This window comes from Glycine max, chromosome 13, assembly GCF_000004515.6.
Source record: "Glycine max cultivar Williams 82 chromosome 13, Glycine_max_v4.0, whole genome shotgun sequence".
NCBI lineage: Eukaryota > Viridiplantae > Streptophyta > Magnoliopsida > Fabales > Fabaceae > Glycine > Glycine max.
Window position 1 is genome coordinate 15,161,229 of NC_038249.2, and position 26,216 is coordinate 15,187,444.

General features: G+C 31.4%; 1 protein-coding gene across 1 annotated transcript; it reads left to right on the plus strand.

Annotated features, from left to right (window-relative positions):
* Nucleotides 1–8,668: 8,668 nt before the first annotated feature.
* LOC100814730 (zinc-finger homeodomain protein 9) lies at nt 8,669–10,278 on the plus strand. The gene has a single exon (XM_003543741.5). It carries the CDS (start codon nt 8,973–8,975, stop codon nt 9,966–9,968), a length of 996 nt encoding a protein of 331 aa, XP_003543789.1. The 5' UTR covers nt 8,669–8,972; the 3' UTR covers nt 9,969–10,278.
* The last annotated feature ends 15,938 nt before the right edge of the window (nt 10,279–26,216 follow it).

A 26,216-nucleotide genomic window follows, 5' to 3' on the forward strand; every position in this document is an offset into this window, starting at 1 on the left:
GGACGTATTAATTAATTTTCTTTTAGTAACAAAAAATAGTTCACAATCATTGAATGCATTAATCTTATTTGATTAAACATAATAAAATTCCTACGACCAATTAATGTTCCTTTTTATAATCAAAATGAAGCTAAGAAATTTCATTATTGCATGGAAACCAATTTCACAAGTTGAGGAATATTCAAACTCAACTTCAATAAAAAAGCCAAAAAAAATCATCAAAAGACAACGCGAGGTTGAACAGATATTCACAAATTCAAATTTAGTAGTCATGCCTAACACACTAATAATCAAATTTAAGTGTTTTAAAAAAAATTGAACTAATGTTTTAATTAATTTGGAAATGTGTAAAAAAGGTTGATTTTTTTTTAATTATGATTTATGCATATGCTTGAATCATGGGTGAACATTTAGTCTCTCCATGATATTCCATGTACAATGTGTTTTCATGCGGAAATGACTATGATGGTATGAGTTTAATCTTGTGTCTAATTTGATCATTGCGAGCTTAAAATGCATCTATAATGACTATATGTGTTTTTGAAGCTGGAAAAAAGAAACATTTGTTTGAACATGTGTAAGTCTTAGCCAAGGTATGCTTATGATGAGGAACATGTATAAATTTTGTTTGGATGAAGAACTTTAAGCAAATAAACCAAGAAGACAAGTTAGTGAAGATGGAAGATACACAATACTGTAAGGGAAAGAAATTTTGTTTTTTGTTATTTGTGGTGTGTTCCTGGGATGGAAGATATTGCATTGATGCAATAGGCATGTGCCCTCTTGCTATAGATGCTTTTCAGATGATGTAGGAATGACTTTATATATGGGGGTTGGGGTGCTTATTATCTATTATCAGCTGGTACATTCAATAATAATTGTGGTAATGGCTTGAATCTTAGTTTATGCACTGCATATATTGTATACGCTAAGACTCCGGTTGTTTTGTTCGTTGTATTTTACCTGCACTTCTTGTGCGATAATAATAATTCCTTTTTGTTGTGAAAAAAAACAAAAAGAACCAAATAGCATATTAAAGAAATCTTAAGACACTAAAATTTCTAAGATTTTGTTGAAGTGTAACTCCTTATGAATCTTTAAGTTTTAATGAACAAATTTTGAAGGTAAATTATAAGATATATAAACTTAGCTGCTACTACCATCATTCTTAAGTACAATATTTTTTTTTTATTATTTCGTCCCTTTATAAAATTATTTTATTATCTTTCGCATTAATTATTTTTTTTTATCAAAATATCTTTAATTATTTTATAATAAATGTTAATTAAAAAGATAAATTCATTCTTTCTTTTATAAGAATTAGAGAAAAAGACTACCACACATTAATTAATTAATTAATTAGGTAAAAGTAATTAAGTGAAAAAAATAAAAATAATGAGTCCCAATAGTTTTAAGTTGAACTTATACATGCGAGAATTTTAAATGTCAAAAAAATTATAACTAATTATCTTTAAGTCCAATTTATCTTCATGCTGCCTATAAGACATTACTTCGACTAATATCCTTAAATGTGTATATGTCTAATGTTGAAATTTCCCCGACTCATATCTATAGGATATTGACTACTTTAATTGATATCCTAGAAGGATATAAATTGCATTCTTTAATGTCTTTCCCCTAAGCGACTTTGATAGAAAAAAATTAAACGTCTTACCATATCTGTACAAGTCTAATTTTTATAACATTACATGTTATAAAACAATTTCACAATTATTGAAGAAAAATAGATGGGGGACTATTTGCAGTATTAAGAATTAGAGGGAGTAATAAAAAAAAATCACATAATAAGTTATTTAATATTTATTTTTAAATAATTCTAAATATCTAATAAAACATATTTAATATTTTTAAACATGTACTTACAAAGACACGTATTAAAAAAAATCTTTAAAGAGAAAAAAAAAGTTCGGTCTTTAACCTATGCTCTTTGTTTTGTTTTACACTTTTACTTCTTTTTTCTTCTGTGATTGATTTGCCGTCTACCAGCCCGTACCTGCCCATGCTCCAAACTCAGTGCCCTCCATAACGGACCCTGTTTTCCTCTTGGCTTTTTCTTAGTTTTATTTATAATTTCTTTATGTCTCAATTAATTACTTCATTAATGTTAGTAATTAACTCCATCTATTCTTTATTTAACCACTACAGTACTTAGTAACTTTGACTTTCATCCTTGCATGGCTGACTCACACGTGGCACGATGTGGCTCTCGTTTAACACGTGTTGGGTGATTTGGGACCCTTCTTACGTCCCTAATTGTGATTATAAGTAACTACGGTTGACGAGCAATGCCGGTTCATGCAACAAAGTAATTTTTCCCAACCTCAAGGGCACTTCTGTCCGAAAATAATAGAAAGAACATCTCCTGGTCTCAGGGTACACAAAACAATACTATGCTTACATCATTAAAATTGAATAAAACTAAGAAAATAAGATGCAATCAATATGTTTTATAAACTATTCATGATATGAGGACACTAAAAAATATGTTGGTGAGTTAGTCTGTCTATACTTTTGAATCTTCTATAGTAAATTTAGTTTTTCTTCTGAACATAGAGAATGTGTATTAAGAAGAACCTGTTAGTATTTTTTGATTAAAGATTGAATTTTTTCAATAATTTTTTTTTATCATCATAATTGATACATGGTATTTATTACTTTGACTAATGACTAATTTTTATTATAAAATATGATTGATCATTTTTAATAGGATTTTTCATTCGAATAATTTTTTTTTTATTTATAAAATTCAAACTCAAAATCTATTTAAGTGAATCAAACTCAAGATTAGTCAAACCAACTTATTGATAACTGAAAATATCTTGATTGAAGAAGATGCTTTTGACTTTATTAAATAAGCAAATAAAAATATGATTATATTATTTAGTTTTATTTATGGTTCAATATTCTAGTATAATATTGTCACGGTGGTGGACGCACCCCGTTTCACATTGCACGGTGTCCGGAATATTGTCACCTTTCAATTTTTAGAGTAAAGGTAATGTGGTGCATCCACCTCTTTTTGCTTGAAATTACCGAGCATGTCACTACCCTTTTTACTATGTCTCTTCATTGAAGAGTGAGAAGGTTGAGAAAAGAAAATGTGGATTACATGCGTTTGCATTAACCAAAGTGGAGTTCAGTTCTTACAAAGAGAAAAGAAAAGTAGTAGTAGTAAATAAATGAATGTGCATTTAGATTTACATTACGATAAATATTCATTTTGTTCTTTAGTAGTATGAGACGGTAATTAATTAGTTTATGAAAAATAAAAAAAATTAAATCTAGATAAGGAATATATAAAAAGTGTGATCCTATTATTAAATTTATTAGATTATTTTACCATCAAATTGTAATATTTAAATATAAGTTTTTTCAATGATCAATTTGATATTAAATTAGAAAATTTAAAAATTAATTTATTAATAAATTATCTATAAAATTAATCTATTATATTTTTACATTCTAAAATAAAATTTAAATTTTTCATCTTAAATTTTTAAGAGATGAATTTATTTCTTCTCATAATTTCAAAAATAAAAAATAAGTATATAGCCTTTACATTTACAACATATTTGCATTGGCTTCCCTAAAACCAGCACAATAATGAATTAACTGCGGAGCCTGCCCTTTCTTGCCAGCTTGACAAATTTTACATGGGTTACAGCCAGTGGGCTCTAACTTTAGCACAATTTGAAGAAATTGGTTTTTCTGTTATTTTCTTTTAGCTCTTTTTTATTCTTCATGTAATTGTGTTAATATTTAATTTTATAATTTAATTTTAAAATTATATGATTTTCAAGGGACAACTCATGAACAATTGAAAAAGGAACATCTTAAGGTCCGTGCCAACTCATCATTGTTTCTTCCACTCATCATTCATCATTTCATATCCTCCCTCCTTCCACAAACCTTCCTTCTCACCAATCAATTCTTCTAAAATAGTAATTATTCATTTAAATGACATTATATAATATAATAATATAATATTGTAACAACTAACAACCAATAATAATAATGTCAAATATTAACCACAATTTTTCTTAAATTAGAGTAAATTATCTAAATTAAAAAGTTTTTATAAAGTTATCTAATAATAAATTATCATAGTAGTATTTTTTTCACAATAAAGTCACAGTTTAGATACAATTTCATTGATAATTTTAATATGATTTTCAAATAAAATTAGAATTTTACTTCAAAAATTAATTTATATTTTTTTTTATATAAACCACAGTTTTTATTGAAGACAATATTATTTGAGTTAGGATTTTTTAGCCCCCTACACATCCTCTCTCCTCAATATTTCCAAAATACACCTCTTTCTATTTTATTACCCAAAATACATTAGTTTTCAAGTGTTTTGAGAAGTCGGGATTGACCACCTGACTTCTGGAAGTTGGCGCCTTCTTTTTCTAAAAATTTTTATTTTATTTTTAAATTTATGTTTTAATTTAAATTATTAAAATAATAAAATATTATATTATATAAAAATATTTTTAATTGATTTTAAAAACAATTTTTTATTAAAATAATTTTTATTTATTTAAGAAAATGATGTTATTAAGTATAATTATTTTTCTTATATTATTTAATTTATACAAGACTTTTTTAAGTTAACATTTTAATTTTTTTTAAAATCTAAATTTTTTCTAATAATATTTTTGTTTTAATACAAAATTAAAAATTTTAATATTATTATTTTACTAAATATAATTTGTTTGTTTATGTCATTAGATTTTTTTAAAAAATGATAATACTTTTTGTTTAACAATTTATTTATATAAGAACATTACATTATAAATAAAATACTTAAACAATGACACTTGTGTAAGGAAAAACTAAAGATGAAGACATGTTGAAACAATTGTTTCTATTATGACTTTGTTGTCGACAAATTCCACAATTTTTTCTAATATGCCGTTCATTTTCTTCTTGGTCCATCTCAGTAGAAATGTGAGTTGAAATCGAATGACCTTTTGCAATCTTTCTTCTTCTCGGATTAGGACCCCACTGATCTCCATATTCTTGCCACATTGATTCATGTGGCAGTAGAATTGTCTTTACAATAAATGTGTGATTATGTTTGTCAAATTGTTAATTCGTTAACAATGTGTGTATTTGATTTTTGTTAACCGCTATTCATTGCCTCGGAGATGACTTTGGAATACTGCAAGCCGGAGTTGATCATTATTTGAGTTTGTCAGTCTCTAATAGCAAAGAGTTTTGCGGTCTTAAAGTACGTCTCTCTAACCAACTATGACACCAACAAATGTCTTGTGTTTACCGACTCAGACAAATTTGTAGTCATATGTCCCCAATGTTTCCCCTCATCAAAGCATTATACCCAATATTTTGTGGGGGTAACTGAAGCCATTAAGCTGCACTTGGCTTGGCTTATTCGCACAAATATCCCCAAGATGTCGCTAATGCATCTTCTCCATGTATGCGCAATCTGTAAATATTTAATTAATCTATTACGTTATGAAATTTGATTCAAAGTAAAGTTTAACGAAGAAAAAAATAGATTCTCACCCGCCATGAATGGTTTCTTCAAATGTTTGCAATTTGAGTTACCGTGAAGGAAATTTTGTGCAATGTGACGCAAGCAGAGAAATGGGATGTGTCCTGAACCCATAAGTTAGTTGGGTTGTTGTAGACACTTATAATCGAGGGGTGCCTATCTGAAAGGAGAGAAATGTTAATTTGCGGAGTAACATGCCTTCTCAAATCCTTTAGGAAAAAATCCCATGCCTAAATTTGTCTCTGCTTTTATAATGGCGTGCGTAGGCGGCAATCAGGAAGATATGATTAGTTCCATCTTGTGCTACTATCAATAATGTGTCAGTATACTTTCCATCAAGTCATGTACCATCTACTTGTACTATGAGTTTGCAATATGCAAACTCATTAATGATGCATAGACCAACTGACCAAAAGACACGTTTAAGCAATTATCTATTATTCACAACAAAAAAATATGACATTGAATTGATAACTTACAATTTAAATTTAAGTTTCAAAATGATATTAATGGATGTTTGAAGCACAATGTAGCAGAGTAAAATCAAATTCAAAATTGACAACACTTTACAATTTTACACACATCTCTGAAAAAATAATATATGCTTCACCAACAACAAAACAGACATTGAATTGCCAACTCACAATTTAAATTTAAGTATAAAAGTAATAATAATGAACGCCTGGTGCATCAGACAACATGGTAAATTCACAATCGAAATCGACAACACTTTGCAATTTACCCAAGTCCCTGAAAAACAATAGATGTTTCACCAACAAAATTGACATTGATTTGACAACTCACAAATTGCATTCAATTCTCAAAGTGATAATGGGTGGTCTGATGTACCAAGTAGTTGAGTAATATCATCGTCGAAATTGACAATGCTTTATAATTTACCCAAGTCTCTGAAAAAACAATAGATGCTTCACCAACAAAACTGACATTGATTTGACAACTCACAATTTGCATTCAATTCTCAAAGTGATAATGGACGGTCTGGTGCACCAAGTAATAGGATAAAATCACAGTCGAAAATTCATAATACTATGCACTATATCGATAAAAGCAAAATTACAATAATGACATGTGTCGATAAACATCAATGGGGTGAAGCTTCAAACAACTATAAATAACACAAAACACCCTCAATATAGTCACACACTTCCGCACAACATACCTTCACAAACCATATTCAATCTCAATACTATGACTTTCTTAGGAGACACACGAACTCAGACCATTTCTAACTCGAGATTAGCATTCATTTTCCTAAATAGATCAATCATTCACAACCAAGCTGACAACCATCCCATCCATAGATGCAGGTCAACAATCTTTGACTCATTCTCAGCAATTGAAAAATGATGATGATGTTCGCACAATGTACCATCAACCTACTTCGATCCACCATCACTCCTGCTCATGATGCAATGTTGTATTACAAAGGCAAGTGGAACATACCACGACAAGGTGATTTTGGGTTACTCCTTCATTGGAACAAACCCAATAAGATTTTAAATTCTTTTGAGATGTAGCATGAAAAACTCAAGGACGTCATCAAGCAAGTTGCACCTATAGGGGTTTCCCTTATGGAATTCACGAATCTCAATTGGTCAGACAATTGTTCTTTCGACAACCAGGACATACAAAATATTCAGAAAAATTAATCGAGTATCAAATAATAGAGTTGATAACCAATGAAGACGTGTTAAAGGTGCTAATAGAATTCAACTACTGGAAGCGTTTTTGTCTAATAGAAATTTTTGCTATTTTTAACAAACCAATAATCCAATTATTGCAAAAAGACATGTCCACTGGACAACACCTTTCAAAACACAACACCTTTCAAACTAAGATTATTTTTGTCATTTTCATGTTGAAATTGTTATTGTTATTACATTGCATTATTTTCGTTTTATTATGTTTCGTTTATTATTTTTCAAATTCATTTTATTATTTTTAATTGTTATTTGAGAGTTTTAATTTCGTCAAAAGTTTTATATAAATTAAATATTATCAAACAAAGTCTATAATCAATTAAGTCTTGTATAAATTAAATAATATAAGAAAAATAATTATACATAATAACATTATTTTCTTAAACAAATAAAAATTATTTTAATAAAAAATATTTTTAAAATCAATTAAAAATATTTTTATATAATATAATATTTTTATTATTTAAAAAGCGTCAATGCCCAAAAGTCGGGGTGACCAATCGTGACTTCTCAATACATTGAAAACTAATGTACTTTGGGTAATAAAATAAAAAGAAGTGTATTTTGAAAATATTGAGGAGGAGAGTATGTAGGTGGGTAAAAAATCCACTTGAGTTAAGTAGGACTTGAACTAATATTTAAATTGAAACAATCTTATATTAATTGATTTATGCATTTAGTTGTATTTATAGTCTATGTTAGTTTTTAATTAAATTTTATTACATATATCATTGAAATAAAACTCCAATTCTAATAAGAGGATGATACCAAAAGCATCTATTTAAGTTATATAGAGGCATGAATCCACAAATCTATTAGAAGGGTTGAATTTTTTTTCTTCCTTTGTAATTTTTTAAATATGTAAATTTTAATAAATAATATATTTTTAGGAAATATTTACTATTTTTACATATAAAATCAAAATATTTTTTTAATTTTAAATAAGAATAATCTTAACCATTATCATAATATTAACAATTTTTACACTAGTTATCACTTTAACTATTGTTTTAATAACAACAAACACAACTAATTCTTCACAATTTACACTATCAAATCTTAATCATCATTATTTTATATTATATAAAATTAATTTTATACTAATTAACTTAATATATATATATATATATATATATATATTGTGAAATTTAATGAATGTATTTCTAACGTAACTTCTGATAATTTTTTTTATTGTTATCACTAATTCTGTAATTCATACAATAAATATATTAATATTATTACGTTGACTGAATAATAAGTAGAAGTAATAAATAGTAGCGTAGGAGAAGGGAGGGTATATTTATTACTCACATCTAGCCCCGAAGTAGGGTCAACAACTTAACCATAGATTAGAACCAGGGTTAAAAAAACAAGTGGTTAAGAAGGGACAACCACATAACCCGGATTTTTCATTATCAACAGTCCCTCACTCAAAAACCATCATCAACATCTCTTCAATTCTTCAATTCCTCTATTCCTCTCTCCTCCCTCTCCTTCACTTGAACAATTCCTTCTTCTTTTCCCCCTCAATTTTTTCTCTTCTTCAATTTTAGCCCTACACACAACATAAACTACAACAACAAACACCTAACCATTCACTCACTCACACATTTCTCTCTCAGTTTTAGCAACAGTTTGATGAAGTCGTCACAAAAAGCAACGGTTTTGGCTTAATTATTAGTATTATTGTTGTTATTATTATTACAAGGATGGAGATAATAACACCCACAGCAACCGCCACAAACGCAACCGCAAAATCGCCAGAACCCGACATAGAGACGATGACCCGGATCCATCAAAACCCGAACCCGAATCCAAAGCCGGTGTCTTTCTCCAACGGCGTCTTGAAGCGCCACCATGTAAACCACCGCGCCGCGGTGGTTTACAAGGAATGCCTGAAGAACCACGTGGCGAGCTTGGGTGGCCACGCTTTGGACGGCTGCGGCGAGTTCATGCCGTCGCCGGCGGCCACCGCCGACGACCCCAGCTCCATCAAATGCGCCGCCTGCGGCTGCCACCGGAACTTCCACCGCCGCGAACCGGAGGAGTCACCCATTTCTCCGGCGACACATCACGTCCTCGAGTACAGGCCACACCACCGCCACCACCCTCCGCCGCCTCACCGGAGTCCCAACTCCGCCTCCCCGCCGCCGATCTCATCCTACCCCTCGGCGCCCCACATGCTCCTCGCCCTCTCCGGCGGGGCCGGCCTCTCCGTCGCGCCGGAAAACACCGCCGCGCCGGCGCCGCCGCACCACTCGCGTAAACGCTTCCGGACGAAGTTCACCCAAGAACAAAAGGAGAAGATGCACGAGTTCGCGGACAAAGTTGGTTGGAAGATGCAGAGGCGCGACGAGGAAATGGTTATGGAGTTCTGCAACGAGATTGGTGTCGACAGAGGAGTTCTCAAAGTGTGGATGCACAACAACAAGAACACTTTCGCGAAAAAAGACAACCTTAACGGCAACAGTATCGGTAACGTTGCCATTGTCAGTGCCAACGGAGTTGCTCCCATTGGCGCCGTTGGCAGCGCTACCGTTAGAAGCAGCGTTCATGTCCACGAACATGAACACGGAGGAATTAACGGTAACGGTAGCGGCGACAACAACCACAACCCCCTCGGTTCCCGGGATGTGAACGAGTACGAGAATGATAGTGGGACTAACGGCGGCGGCGGTACTAATGGGTCTTCTTCTTCTTCTTGAAAAAAAAAATATGAGAGAGAATAATGATGTGTTTAGATGATAGAGTAATTAAGAGGTGGTACCCGTTAATTACTTAATTAGTCGTTTTCTTCTTCTTTCTTTTTTATTTTGATTTAATTGTTTAGTTTTTGTTAATTAATGAGATGAGATGAGATGACGATGATGTGATCACCTTCTTAACATGGGAGAGAGATTTGATTTTGATGATATTGATATCCGCAGGGAATGTAGAGTTCTTGTTTGATTCAGCTGCTTAATTATAGTTAAATGTTTAGTGTTAATTAATTAATTAGTGCTTCTGTTACCCCAATCTCATTTCTTGAGTGTGTATGCTGTTCTATTCTTTGTTTGTTCTTTTTCTCTCTTTTGGCATATCAGCTAGCAGCTGGCTTGGCTTTTCTTCTTCTTGCTCTCTCACTTTTGGTCTTTGGGATTGGATTTGCTCTACGAAAAACTCTGGCTTGGGAGTGTATTATTTTTATTATACTCTTCTTTTTGGTTGCGAAGATGATGATGATTGTTAAGCATTGTGCCCTTTTTATGCTCTGACATGGAATAAGTAATTATTGTTTTCTTCATATCTTGTGTCCGAGAGATAGAGGCAGGAAGTGTTAAGGGCGGTTCTTAATTGGTAATGTTGTTGTTATTCTATATTCTTCTAAGAAGAAAGTTAATCAAGGAAGCATGAACAAATTATATTATATTAGGGGAGTGTAATAAGGTTTTGGTAATCCAAGTGTGTTACGTATGAGAGGAGGAAAATGGAAAATGTACTTGGGGGATGATGAAGATGATGTGGCCAATGATTATAAGAAGAGAAACCTTGTTATCCTTTTAATTATTCTCTTTAATCAAGTCTTTCAGTCAACCTACAAATATCCTTTTTTATCCTTTATGTTAAAAATGAGAGGCTAGTTTCCTTGTTAGAGTTCTGGTTTTGGGAGAATCTTAATCCTACTTTATAAAGATAATGCTATTTAATAGTTTGTAACTAAATAGCCATATTTTATGCAATAATCACACTGCATGTGATCTTGGAAATGTTTGTAGGCTCTTTCCTTTTAAGGCAAGTAGATGAAGATCACTTTATTAATAATTAATAATGAATATTTAAATAATAAAGAGAAAGATAAAGATTAGAGAGAGAGAGGGACAGGTCACAGGGTATTGTGTCTAGCACCCCTCACATTATGGGTGCGTTTTGTTTTTGGTAACCCCTTATTATTTTAATTTATTACTTTGGTTATGGGTCCGCTATGGTGATCGGTGGTTTTTGTTTTGGATTTTGGTTTGGTTTATTGATGAAGTCACTAATCTTTTGTTTTGGTGTTGGGGTCCATAGGAAGTGGCCATGGTGCTCCTAACTACCAAGGCATGGGCTGGTCCTATGCCCTTAATTGCCCCTTAAAAACTGGGATATTTTGTGCAGTTTGATGAGGAATTTTATCAAACCAATTCCCCCTCCCCCACTAAATGAAACAGTAATCCACTGTGTGAAAGTGGTCTTCTTTGCCCACAATTGATTCCAAATGCATAGTACACTTAGAAATTCGAATCATATCTGCATTTTCTGTTTACTTTATAATAAAGTTCTATTAGGAGAGTGCATTTGCGCTGTACTACTGTTGACAATAGACATGTACTTGAAATTTTTGGGTCTGGTTTTCTTCGTAATTAAGGTGCATTTGTATGTGTGGATTTATATAATGGAAGTTTAATTTAGTTGGTTCAACATTATGCATGTGAAATGAATAGTATAATATACTGTTATGTGACCCAATAGAGTATTAATAGTGTTGTGCCCTCTTAGGTCCATCATTAATATCTCTTATTTGTCTTTTATCAATAATAGATAAATATGGATAATAGTATTTCATTTAGGTAGATTCTAGAAGGAATCTATTATAATTGTTAGATGGGATTTAAAATATTTCTCTATATATATTATGTAATCCCAATTGAAGGATATCAATGAACCATCAGAAATGTTATCCTTATCTCTATTATTTGTAGAATTAGGAGTAATGGGAGAATAGCTTTTCCCTTACTTGACAATGGTGCTTTCATTAGCTCACTTTCCTCCCACATACACCTCACCACCTCCCATGGACATTCTGGTGTCTAACAGCATGAGTTGTAAACTGTAATACTTGAGTAAATTGGGTTTCTTTATTGGAGCTACGGGACTAAACTAATCATATTGGTTTCATTGAATCTTTAGTTATTATGTTCTAAGCAGGAAATATTTGTTGATTTGGTTGATAACTAATATTTTTCCGGGAACTTTGATTTCAAATTGAAACGTTTATTTAATGGATCAAGGAGAAAAACACTGAGAAAAAAGATTTTGATGAGCAGAGCTTGTTGAAATTTAAACAAATAAATTGTTAGAAAAAATGTACATGCTATTTCTTTTCATATTTTCAGTTGATAAAAGAAAAAGGTTTAGAAAAGAGGAGATTGTTAGTGAAAGCTTTAATATTTGTTTATATATGATTTGTCAATAAGACAACAGGAACCAAAGTCGCATTTGAGTTTGCATTATTACACAAATTTAGAAATTAAATCTTAAATCACATATGTTTAAGGATGTTGAATTTTTTCCTTTTACTTTGCAAAACCAGATAAAAAAATATGAATAGCCAGATCATATTCAAAAGAAAAAATCTGCATAATCAGTTATGTTTCCATGTGAAGCTATAATCTTAGGGAGAATCAATGAAGGGAGAAACTAGAAAGTATCACTTCTTTTTAATTAAAAATTACACAATTTATCTTTTCTTAATTTTAATCATAATCTAAAAATTGGTGTTCAGTGAAGATTTAGTAACTTATTTAAGGTATTATATTTAATTATCAGGGCATCATAATATCTTTTTAATTTTTAACAATGTGTGTGCGCGTGCGTTTTGATATATTTAAAAAAACATTTGTTTGTTTTTAAAAATCCTTTACAAAATTATAAATATTTTTTTAAAAAAATTGATCCAAATTTACATAAAATTTTAATTTTGTTTATGACTCTGATGTTATTGGTTTTAACTATATAAATATTCTTTCAATTGTACTATTTGATTTGTATACGATACAACTACTATATCTTATAAATGGATAATTAGATGTAAATATGGTTTTTACCCAAAATTCTACCGTAACACTAATGATAAGGATGGTAGTACAAAAAGATTCTTTCCCTATTCTCCTGTCTTTATCAATAGTTATCTTAGCATTTTCATGTGCCTCAATAAAACAATTAACATTCTCTGATAATTAAATGCACAAAGGCTGTCATTTCAACCCCATTCACGGTCTATCAAAGTATACAATTGTACTTCAGGTAAATATAATGCTTAGAAACATATATTTTTTTCAATAACGTTTTTCAGGAAATTATAAAGCCAAAATAAATTAATTCAAAATCATACTAACTGAAAATTGATTTGCCAATATGTTAAATTCCTCATATAGAAACACCCTCATCATCATGCGTTAATTCCATACACATTGCTTTATGATTGATGATAGTTGATTAAGAAAATAATGCATATATGGTGCAATACAGTTATCTTAATAATGCAATTTTATTTAATATGGAGGTTAACTTTATTTTGGGGTGCCAACAAAACCGAGTTTAACACCCTACATGTCATGGTGTTGATAGGCAGCTTTCTGTCCCTACCTAAAAATTACATATGGCGATAAATGATGTGACTTTCTAAATCACTTGAATATGTGTATTAACTTTTCATGTATCTTCTAACTTTTTAAACCACATTATTTTATATAAATGGTTATAGTTGCTGCTAATTCTAATGGCTCTTTCTGTAGATGATAGACCCCTCTCTCTTTCAGTCTTGTTGTATTCTAACGTGCGTGCACGCTACATATTAACAACACGTGCCCCGACAGTGTTGTTTTTATAGCTTCAAAGTTCAAACACCTACATTTGCTAGCTAAATTCACCTCGTTAGGCAGAATTAGAGATCCAAAATCAGGAATAAAATCAAATAATACGATAGGAGTTATGTTATTCACATATTTTAAATTTAAAACATGTGACAGTATCGTACCTAGTAAGGCCAAACTTTTCTTATATATACTTATTTTACATTATATCTTCATATAAAAATATTTGATTCAGGAAGTTTTTTTTAATAATAAACAAAATTAAATAAGTAATTTAAAGGCTTTTAAGTCTTTTTTTATGATGTTATATATACAAAATATCTATTAATTTTGATAGTAATTAATCTTTGACAATAAACTTAGTTAATCATCTGTATATAAAAAATATTAATTTTATTCATAAAGCTCAAACTTAATCTTATTTTAAAAATTTAAATTAAGTTTCACTCATATAAACATAATGTTGATAAAGTTTTTAAAACTCTAAACAAAATTAGTCTTACAATATTCAAGTAAAGATTTGTGTTGATAAACTTAATTTATCACCTTTAATGATCTCTTCTTTTAATTACATATATTTTTTTCATTTATAAAAACTTGAATACAAAACATTACTTAAAAATTCAAATTTAAATTAACATTATGTTTAAAAGTCTTTTAACTTTTAATGTTCTAAACAAAATTAGTCTTACAAGTTATAATATTCAAGTAATGATTCAAAAACTAAATCAAATATTTATATATAACTTTACCTGATTGGAGAATCCTCTAGATTGCAGGCAGAAGATTTTCTCCTCAGCTCTGTATCCATCTTTTCTTCAGCACTTTGTAATTTTGTAATATAATAATTTAATTGGAAGAAAATGACAAATGTTTTTTGTTTTTGTTTTTTAACATATCCAATATGAGAGGTGACATTTGTCATACAACTAGTGATTGATATATGCACTGACAAAAAACAATGAAAAAGTCACAAAAAAATTATACGTAGAAGTCTATTGGCATAAAGCTCACCTGTACAGGTAATTGAAGTACAGAGTCAGCATCTTTAATCGATGCACATGTAGTAACTTCGTAAAGTAATTTCAGTACAAATTTTATTCAGAACTAGCTAGCTAGCATGCATTTCTTGCTATGTCAATAATTCATTGAGTTCATAAAAAAAAAAACCTTGTTATGATAATCAATCACAATATTTTAGATCAATAAGATATGTTTTGTGATGGAAAATTGGAAATACTACTGGTCTACATCGAGGCAAATAATTTCAACTTCAACAATGATGAGGTTCTGTGTAAGTGCAGAATATAATTTATTGGTAGTTGTAACCAGAGAAAATATCTGTAGGGGCTCTTTGGGTGTTCAGGGACCATAGTTATTGCATTACAAAGGATACAATAAATGTGGCATTCTATTGTTATTTGGATCCACTACTGGGAAAAATTTAATGAGCATCTAGTGTGTGGTATGGGGGGAAGCTAAGTTGCAAAGGTCAACTTAATTAAGGGGAAGTCCCAGCACACAAAGCAAGGAAATTCAATCAAGTAAAGTCCTCCTTAGACTATGCTATCTTGATTGAAGAGGATCTAGATTTTTTTCTTCATAATAAATGTAGAGTATAGTAGTATATTATAATCCTATAATCTTAAGGATTTGTTTTATAATTATGCATTCTTTTTTTTTTGAGAGAGAATTATTTTATTATCATATAGTCTCTTAAGGATTTCTTTTGCAATCAATGCATTATCAAATGAAATGTCAGGAGATTATTTTATATATTATTTTTGTTTCAATGGTTCAATATTACTACAGTATAATAATATGCAAATAATTAAGAATGGTATTTAATATTCTTATTTATATTACAATTATTTATATATTTTTTATTATGTTTGTTATCTTCCTCATTCATTACTTTGACATTTTATACGTTGTTTTTTCTCTTAATTTTTTTATTTTGGTACAAGAAGAAATCAAAAGCAAAATACACAAAAGTTGACGGACTCTCCCACAACACATCAGGAATAACTGAATTCGTGTCTGCCATGGATGGAAAACTTGCAGAGAAAGCTAAAGAAAAAGGAATAGGAAGCTATGATTAGCATAGAATGAATTAGCTTACAAGAGTTGATTATTACAATTGGTTATATAGTTGGTTACAAGAGTAACTAACTTGCAACTAACTAAACTAACTTAGCTAACTCTAGTTACATTATGATCAAGCTGAATTAACCATGATCAAGACTATATCTATGCTAAGAGCCCCCCTCAAGCTAGGAATAAATGTTGACATTCCTAGCTTGGAATGCAGAAATGGAAAGGCACCATGCATTAGAGCCTTAATGTAGATGTCTGCAAGTTGATTTGTAGAGGAAACAAGGAGTAATTTCACAAGGCCATTCAACATCTTCTCTCGAACTATGCGACAATCAATCTCAATGTGTTTTGTTCTCTCATGAAAAACAAGAGTGATAGCTATGTGGAGAGCAGATCTATTATCACAATACAAAGCAACATGGTGCTGAAAATCGATTTTGAACTTTTTTAGCAAGAAAATAAGCCATTGCAGCTCACAAGTAGCATTAGCCAATGCTCTATACTCAACCTCTGAGGAGCTTTTGGATACAGTGGCTCGTTTCTTAGATTTCCATGAAATCAATGAATTACCAAAATATATGGCAAAACCAGTAATAGACCTTCTTGTATCAATGCAACCGACCCAATATGAGTAACTAAAACCTTTTAAATGAATGTTAAAATAAATAGAAAGAAAAATCCCTGCACTTGGGACCTTTTGGTGTATCTAAGGATTCTGAATGCAGCTTGTTAATGAGCTGAGGAAGGTTCAACAACAAACTAACTCAGATGTTGCACAACAATGTGATATCTGACCTTGTGTTAGTTAGATCAATCAATCTTCCAATTAATCTCCTGTAAGAAGATGCATCCTCAACTGAAAAAAAAGGATCCTGAATGTTGTTGATGCAACCTTGTGGTATAGTTAGAAGGAGTAAACACTGGCTTAGAACAAAGCATGCCAGTGTCACTGAGAATGTTCAGAGCATACTTTCTTTGGCAGAGATTGATGCTAGTGGTTGTTCTAGCCACTTCAAAGCCTAGAAAGAACCTCAAATCACCTATGTCCTTTATTATGAAAGCACTGTCTAATATATATGTAATACTTTGAATCTCAGCCAAATAATTAACACGCAAAACAATGTCATCTACATAAACCAGTAAAGCAGTAATAGACTTGGATCTATGCTTGAGAAACAAGGAATAATCAGATGCACACTATTTGTACTAATGTGAAATTAAAAAAAAATCCAGTCTGACATTTCATTGCCTACTTGCTTGTTTCAGACCATATAAAGACCTTTGAAGCTAACAAACTTGTCCTGGCTTGTCTAACTGCATACCTTGAGGAAAAGCCATATGCACTTCTTCATTCAAATGACCATGTAATAAGGCATTGTTTACATCTAATTTCTTTAGATGCCATTGATTGATAGCAGCTAAAGCCAATAAAAGTCTTACTATGGTTAACTTGGCCACTAGAGAAAAAGTGTCTAGATAGTCTTGGCCTTCTATTTGAGTGTAGCCTCTGGCTACCAGCCTTGCTTTATATCTTTTTATTGATCCATCAGACTTGTGCTTGATCTTATATACCTACTTACATCCAATGTTAGTCTTATGTTGTGGAAAATCAATAAGAATCCAAATATTATTAACTTCTAATGCCTTAATCTCTGCATTCATAGCTTCAATTCAACTGGGATCTTTAGAGGCTCCATTGTATGATTGAGGTTCAATTGTAGAGAGATTGGCAATAGTTGATGATGGATATGTGATGTGAGAGTCTTTATATTTGCTTGGCCTGTGTATCTGTCTCATGGATTGTCTAGGTGCCTGAGTGGCTTTTTGTGAGATAGAAGGATTAAGATCAGTGTCATTGGGTTCAACAATGGTATGATCAATTGGTGGTTCTGAAGGAAAGTCATCAAACTGATCAATGGTACCATCAAAAGAAGAGGTTGGCACATGCAAGACAGTAATGGGATCAGGTTTATCTTGTGCAGTGAAAGGGAAGCAACCTTCATATAAAATGACATTTCTAGAAATAGAAATGGCCCTGGTTTTAAGGTCAAGGGTGATATACCCCTTTGTATTTGGCTTGAAACCTAGAAAAATAGAAGTAGTAGCTCTTGGATCAAATTTCTTTTTGTTGACAATTAAGGTACTAGAGAAGCATAAACAACCAAACACTCTTAAAGAAGCAATATCATAGGAGGTTCCATATAATTTTTCATAGGGAGTTTTATTACCAAGAAAAAGAGTTGGTATGCAATTAACGAGAACAGCAGAGTGAACTAGAGCATAAGACCAAAAATAGAGGGAAAATTAGATTGAAATAACAAGGATCTAGTAACATTAAACAAATGTTGATGCTTTCTATAATTCCATTTTGTTGGGGAGTTTCAACACAGGAAGTTTGATGTACAATTCCAGTTTCATCATAAAATTGTCTCATAATGAATTCTAAGTCATTGTCTGATCTAATCATTTTCACTTTTGTATCAAATAGTTTATCAACAATAACAACAAAGTTCTTTAAGTGTATTTGTGTTTCAGCTTTTGAATGCATAAGAAAAATCCAAAAAAACCTTGAATGGTCATCTACTATAGTGAGAAAATATTTGTAACCATTTAAAGAAGTCACATTACAATGACCCCAAATATCAACATGTATAAGAGCAAAAACACAGGAAGAATGAGAATCATTGCCCGGAAATGACAACTTTTTCTGTTTTGAATGATGGCAAGTATCACATACAAATTCTTTATCAGTTGTAAGAAAAGGGTAAGATTGTTTTAACAATAACAACCTTTCAAAAGATGGGTTGCCAAGCCTAAAATGCCACAAGTCTATAGGCACTTTATTACATGAAAGAGCTGAAACACTAGCAGAAACAAAAGCTGTAATAGAACTAGAATTATACTCCTTAGGAGGCTTGGAAGGAAGCATCTTGAGTCTATAAAGACCTTCCACCATATCAACTGTACCAATCCTCTGCAAGTTCTGCATATCCTAGATAAAGCATTTATCATTCATGAAAATTAGCTTGCGAGGCAAAGAAGAAAGCAACTTAGATGTAGAAATCAAATTGAACTGAAAGCTAGGTATGTATAGAACATCCTCAAGGTATAAAGACTAAGAGAATTACATTATGCCTGCATGAGTTGCAGTGATTGAGTGGCCAGTAGGAAGTTTAACAGTTATGGGATTTATTTTCTTGTAGAAAGAAAATAAATGAAGGAAAGCTATGACATGATTTGTAACACCTGAATCAAGGATCCATTCATTTGGACTTGTCTTGCTTACACTACAAGTAATGAATAAGACATTACCTTTGTCTACATTGTTGGAACTAGTGACTGTACCTATTTGATTCACATGTGAATTGTTGTGAACTGAGCTTTGTTGTTGCAGCAGTGCCATCAAAGCCTTATATTGTTGAGAAGTCAACTTCACTTCAACATTTTGTACATCTTGATTTTAATAAGAGCATCACATGTACATTTTTGATCACATGTACACATTGGACCAGGTTGATAGCTTTCCAATTCATCCCAAATAACACGTGATCTTGTAAAATAATCAGTAATGGCTTTGTCACCTTGTTTGATAGTTGCCATGTCTTGTTGCAATTATGAAGTTCTCAACAAATCACCTTGTGAGTATTTTGATTTTAGATCTTTCCATATGTCTCGTGCATCATCCATCTAAAGTACGCTCTGTCTGATTGAAGGTGAGACTGAGCGAACAAGCCAAGAAACCACTATGTTATTACACCTCTTCTTAGCTGCATGAAGTGCATGATTTGATGGATATCCTTGAATCAAACCATCAACAGATTCAACTTTATTTTTCATACTCAATGCTGTAAGCATTGAATGACTTTACGAATTGCAATTTGATGAATTGAGAAATGGAGAAACCAGTGCCATTGTAGGATTTTCTCTTGGATGAAGATAGTATGGGCTATGTATGTTTAGTGATTGATCTTGTTGTGGTTGATCGCTACTCATTATGAAGGATAATGAGAGGAAGAAATCGAATAAACGAAAGAGGAAACATGAACAATGAGTTGTGCAGCATAGCTCTTCAAGAGAAGAGCTCTAATACTATAACATAATTCATGTCTACCATGGATGGAAGAAAACTTGCAAAGAAAGCTAAAGAAAAAGGAATAGTGAAAGCTATGATTAACATAGAATGAATTAAATTACAAGAGTTGGTTACTAAAGTAACTAACTTGCAATTAACTAAACTAACTAAGATAACTTTAGTTACATTATGATCAAGCTGAATTAACCATGATCAAGACTATATCTATACAAAGAGACAACGATAGAAATAGCCCCACTAAACCAATTGGTCTGCAACAACATTCACTTCACGAGGAATTGCCAAGAAGAGGACTCTCCAACCCGACGTGTGAAAACCCGAATTCTACGCACTATACCAATATCCTTGTGACCATGAACACTAAACTCATCAGTTGCTTGAGTGGCACGAATAACATCCATTCAATCTGATTCACACACCATTTCTTTGACTCTTAGGTCATAGCAAACATGAAGTCCTCTCTCTATAGTTAACAATTCCACATGTAGAGGGTCACCCTGAGAAGTAGAGTTGTTGGCAAACCCTATAATCCACCCCTAACCGAGTCTCAAGCATCACCCCCAAATCCCATAACACCAAGCCTCTAATTCCAACTTCCATCTACATTGACCTTTAAAGATGCACCCAATCATAAAGGGCACCAATGCAAAACAAAATCCCCAAGCCTTCTATACTTTATAACATCCCAACGAATCACACCAAAAAGATAGGGATCTAGAGGTTGTAGGTATGAGATTGTACAATTGAGGATGACTTAAAGAAATTAATTGGTATTACATATACCAACAAGATGCATCTACTTTTCGGTAGTACACCACAATTAAGCGTGCTTGACTTAGAGTAATTATAGGATGAGTGACATTTTGAAAAGTTTCCCATAAAGTGTGTTAGTGAGAACCAAGCATGAACACTAAACCCGACGTGTGAAAGAAACAGCGCCTAGCTAAATCTTTCCCCAAGTACTAATTCCCCTCTCGTGTCTCGTCCTATTCCTATGCAGTTGTATATGAAAATACATTGCAACTCTGCGATCGACGTCATGTTCTGCAGCTGCAAATTTCATTCCTAATGCAAAAGGGGCGAAAAACTATGAAGGGTTTAAAATATGAATTTGATTTGTCTAATCCAAGATCAACATTTTAAAAGAAAAAGAAGGTTAAATAACCTTTCATTCAAAAAAGTAATTGAATAACTCTCATTAAAATTAATATAATGAAATGTGTTAATCAATGTGATTATTTTAACAATTAATATTCTCAAATTTAAATATTAAATATACAATCATGTTAAATATTTAAAAGGATATTTTTAGTACCTTCCTACCATAATGATCCTATTTAGCGTGAATATGATTATTTATCATAAAGAATTTGTATGATTTTTTTAAAATAAAAATAATAAATTTGTGATTAAATTAAGTGACAAAAAATTGCTTTTTTATTGCTAAATTTTAACTGATGAATTTTCTAAAAATTATATTCAAAGTCTCCTATTGCTAATTTTATTTTTTCTAATAATAACTTAATAACTTTTTTATACATATATACATCAATTTGATTAATAATTTGGCGTTTTCTTCTATTAAAATGTACCACGCACGCCACAAAAGTTCAAACAAATTCTTGGGTGCTGTGTGGTATATGTCTCCTTAACCAAATTTTCCCAAAGTGAAATCCCATTTGGTGAAGATTATGACCTTGTATTAGGGCTGAACTATAACTGTGGTTTGCATTAGAACATGCTCCATGTGCCACTATTTAAGAGGAGTTGGCAACTTTCCTAAAATAAACCGTTACAGTTCTCGCAGGAAACCTTTGCTAAAAGGAAAAGATTTGCACAATTGGTATGATAATCATAATCTCAACCTTTAGGGCATAAGAGGACTGTGTGGCCTAGATCACAATATCAATATGGATAGCCATTTTCATTGGATTGTCAGTGTCCCTCTTTAATTAGTACTCTGCTTTGTGTCACTATGTGTCCTTTACAAGGGAATGGCACTATATCTAGTGGCTTTGATTCTCTTTTAACCTCATCTGTGAGGTTGGGTAAATTTTATTATCTAGCATGGCATGGAGTCATTTTCAAGAAAGCTCCTGCAATCGCGGAAAGCCTACATTACTATACATCTTTTTTTTTTTAGTTGTATAATTTGAATTTGAGTTATATATGTGTGATTTTAATTATTTTTAAGTTGTCTAATTTAATTATGTATATCTTTTAAAATTAAATGAATTTAGTTCCTTTGTGAACTTTCTTCTATTTAAAATCTTTTTTTTATCTAAATATTTGGAATGTTGGATTTGGATTATAAAATAAATATAATATATACATTGAGAACTTAAACAAATTTAGTGAAAAATCAATAAAATTTGACAAAACTTGTAGGATACAAGATTAAGGGATGAAGAAGAGAAAATATGAGATTTTTTTTTACTTCGAGTGAAATTTGATATTTTGGCTGGTAACTTTTGATATTAACATGTAATTAAACTTTTTTATTGATGTTTTCTGTTTAATTTGCACAATTTTTTTAATATTACCAAAATTGCTTAACTTAATCATTAGAAAATGAATCAAGTAATTATAATTAGCTCCCTAAAAAGGTACCAACTTTAAAATCCGATTTATGAAGCAAAGCCTTTAGTTTAAGGTCACGTGTCCCCGCATCTGGAACGGATGTTGTACCCGTTACAAATACCCCACTAACATTATAATACCTAACACATTCCATTTGATTGATGAGTTTGCTTATTAATATATCAAAATTTCCATCATTATAGTAGCAGTAAATATATAGGTAAGTCACATACCAATATTGAAACTAACATGTTAATGTTATTACCTAGAGCCACTGAAATAACAATCTTGGTTAATTGGCTTCGGTTTTACTTTATCTAAAGTGCAATTCTCCTTGGCTTTGAAAGCACTTTTTTTTCATTCTTAAAATTAATATGTTCAAGAAAATAACCGGGATAAAAAAAGAAGGAAAAATCAATAAAAAGAAAGAATACTTAAGCAAAGCAACAAATTTGTGGAAATTGGACCAGTTATTGCGATCGATGGAGTCAATAGTGGACCACACAATTATGGGTGTTGCTAGGTGCACCCAGCAACATTGCTGGTGCACCCAGCAATATTAAAAAATCTCCATTTTGCCCCTCTGATTATTAAACCTACGTCCATGGTTACACTTAGAAAACTTTCTTATTACTTGCACATTTTAAAGCTTACAAGTGTCTCTATATATAACACTAATGAGACACAAATTTTTACAAACCAAACGATGTGGGACAAAGGAACTAAGACGACAAAACTCTAACATCTCAAAGCATAATAATGGCTATCACATTTGTGGTCTGTGATAAAATTCCCCAAAAAGATTACCTTTTGGAAATGCTCACCAGACTCCCTCTTGTAAAGGGTGAAAAAATCCTTTCCAACATCAATTTAGGATGCCAAGTTCCGCTTAAGATAGTAAATAGTCCCAGTAAAAATAGCACTCATTAGGAATACCTTACTCACATCAGATTGAACACTTTTTTTTTTTGTTAAACTTGGATTGTTCTTGCAAGCTTAGCATAACTTAGCTCTGCAACTGTACCTTACTCACATCAGTTGCATAATCAGGCCAAATAATTTTCCTTTTTATTTGACCATTGCCAATGCAAGTGTACAACCATTTCTACTAGGTTAATAATGAAAATGACAAGAATATCTTTGATTGGGGATCAATATAGACTGAGAGCATACTTATGATCTTATAATATGACCCTGTTAACACAAAAAACCCCAATTTACAGGTTGTAATTTGAAAGTAACAAATACAAGAATGCAATTTAAAAAGCATCAATAATCATAAAATCCTACAAAGGTATACTGGCATCTAGTGCCTTTGACCTGGATATCGTGGCCCAACCACGAGAAATTATGATGTTATTAAGTCATGTTGAGGCCTAATATCACCCATCACACCAGCCCAGAAATTGATAAGAAAAATCATAAATTTCCATTTGGCATGTAAACAATGAACTCTAAACATGTATTGCATAGAATCCCTATATGAGAAACCGATGCTATCAGATAATTTGTTTCGATTTCAACTCTTCAATATGACATATTATTTGTATGTTAATAATATAATGAATTAATTTATGTTGGGAGAATGGTGGTAAGTTAGAGTGAGCAAGTCTTCATTTGGAGCTGAAAACTCCAGTATCTCTTTACTTCCAGCAATTGACCCCACCTTAATAAACCAATATTATTAGCAATTTCAGAAGATATGATTTGAAGATCATCAACAAACTAACATACCTTCTTGGCATTTGGTAAAACTGTTGTGTTCTGTTTACCATTACTTCATTTTTTACGAGCAAATGTAATGCAATGTCTATACTAACATAGTGCTTAATTATATAGCTTTTTAGACTAGCTACTTCATTTTTTACGAGATTTAATTTGATTATCTTTAATACAATCACAAGATTCAGTTCAAGCAAATTAAAGAGGAAAGAACAACAACATCAATTGAACAAGAATTGATAGTAAGATTCTTAGGAAACAAGCACAGGGTAGTATCAAAGCCTCTCATCAAGGTTGGTTTTAATTATTAAAAGAAAAAAGTAGGTGTGAATGAGCGGAACATATATAGTTTACCCACCAAAGATAAAATATGTGGCTCTATATCCTCCTTGTCTCGGAATCTTCACTGCTTGGAACTCAACATCTCCAACGGTAGCCTCAGCTTTCAAATCCTACATTGTAAAAAGACACATTTAAGCAAATGAATGAACCATTTCTAGTCGTTTTGTAAACAATGGGAATGCAAGATCATTTCTAAACTATTTGCATGCCCCAAAGATAAACAGATAATAATATAAAATTAATCAAATTATAAACCCTTTTATGAATAAAGTCTAACTCTGAAATTTTGCACACAATGTGCAGATAGTTTACCATGGCTGAGCAATGCAACAGCTAGAAAGCAGCAAGCTCTTGGAGAGGAGTAGGAATGAGAGTTAATTTTGGTTGCAGTGTAATTCGTGTGAAAAGATATACTTTATAATGATCCCCGAGTTGCTTTCATGACAAGGATGACACGAAAAGCTTGCTAATAAATCATATCATGCATTGTACGAAGGGACGTCTCTATTGGCTCATAGTTGGCAACTTGGTAAGCTAAACCGACCTCAAAAAATAATACTTAGTTGGTGTTATAGAAAAAAATCACGTTGCACTCTCAAAGGTAAAATTCACATTTTAGTTCCTGTTCTCATTAGGAAAAAATTCTTTGTATTGCTTTATTAATGTTTGTAGTATTGTATTAGATGTATGCATATTATTTGACAACCATATAGTGATCTGGAAAACAAAAATCATAGAAGTAAATAGTGTACAGGTTTCACTATAGTTAATTTGGTTCACCCTCTTTAGTCAATAACTACATGTTAAATGATAAGTTTGTTGAATTTAGTTTGAAATAACAAGATAAAATTTTTTATGGACATTGAAAAGTCATGATAAACAGTTATTCTTCCTTCAATGGAGGCTATTTATGATTGCAACAAATTGATTAATCATATTATGCGCAGGACTCTTGTTTTTTCAGTTTTGTCTGGATAATGTGTTGGAAAAGGTAAATTAAAACGAACTTTTAATTGATTATCTCAAAATTAACTTAGTTAAAATTGTAATATTTTTTCTTGTGTATAGTTTCTACTTGGAGGTACTAGCTCTCTTATTTCCTTAATTATTTCTTTGCATTTGAGGGAGGGAAAGTGGAATAACAAAGAGTAGGATATAGGAAATTTTTATTTTAATATTTTTATTATAGTCCTTTCTAAAATTAAAAGAAATGTGCTGAAATGTTTATCACAATCTAAAACCACTTACTTATACTGTGTCAAAGAGATCAGATTTCAGTATCAAATCAAAATAGTGGAATGCAGGTGGATGATATGGACCTACCAGTTTTTGACTTGTCAACAATAGTTACGGCCACTAGCAACTTTAGTGTCAAGAACAAAATTGGAGAAGGTGATTTTGGACTTGTATATAGGGTAATTTGCTTATAGATTATTATGACATTAAGAATTGAGGAATAAAATGAACAATTCTTGATTTCTTTCAAATGATCAATTTGAAAATTGTCA

Bases quoted from the DNA above. Each gene is read 5' to 3' on its own strand.
- LOC100814730 (XM_003543741.5), top strand. From the start codon at position 8,973: ATGGAGATAATAACACCCACAGCAACCGCCACAAACGCAACCGCAAAA.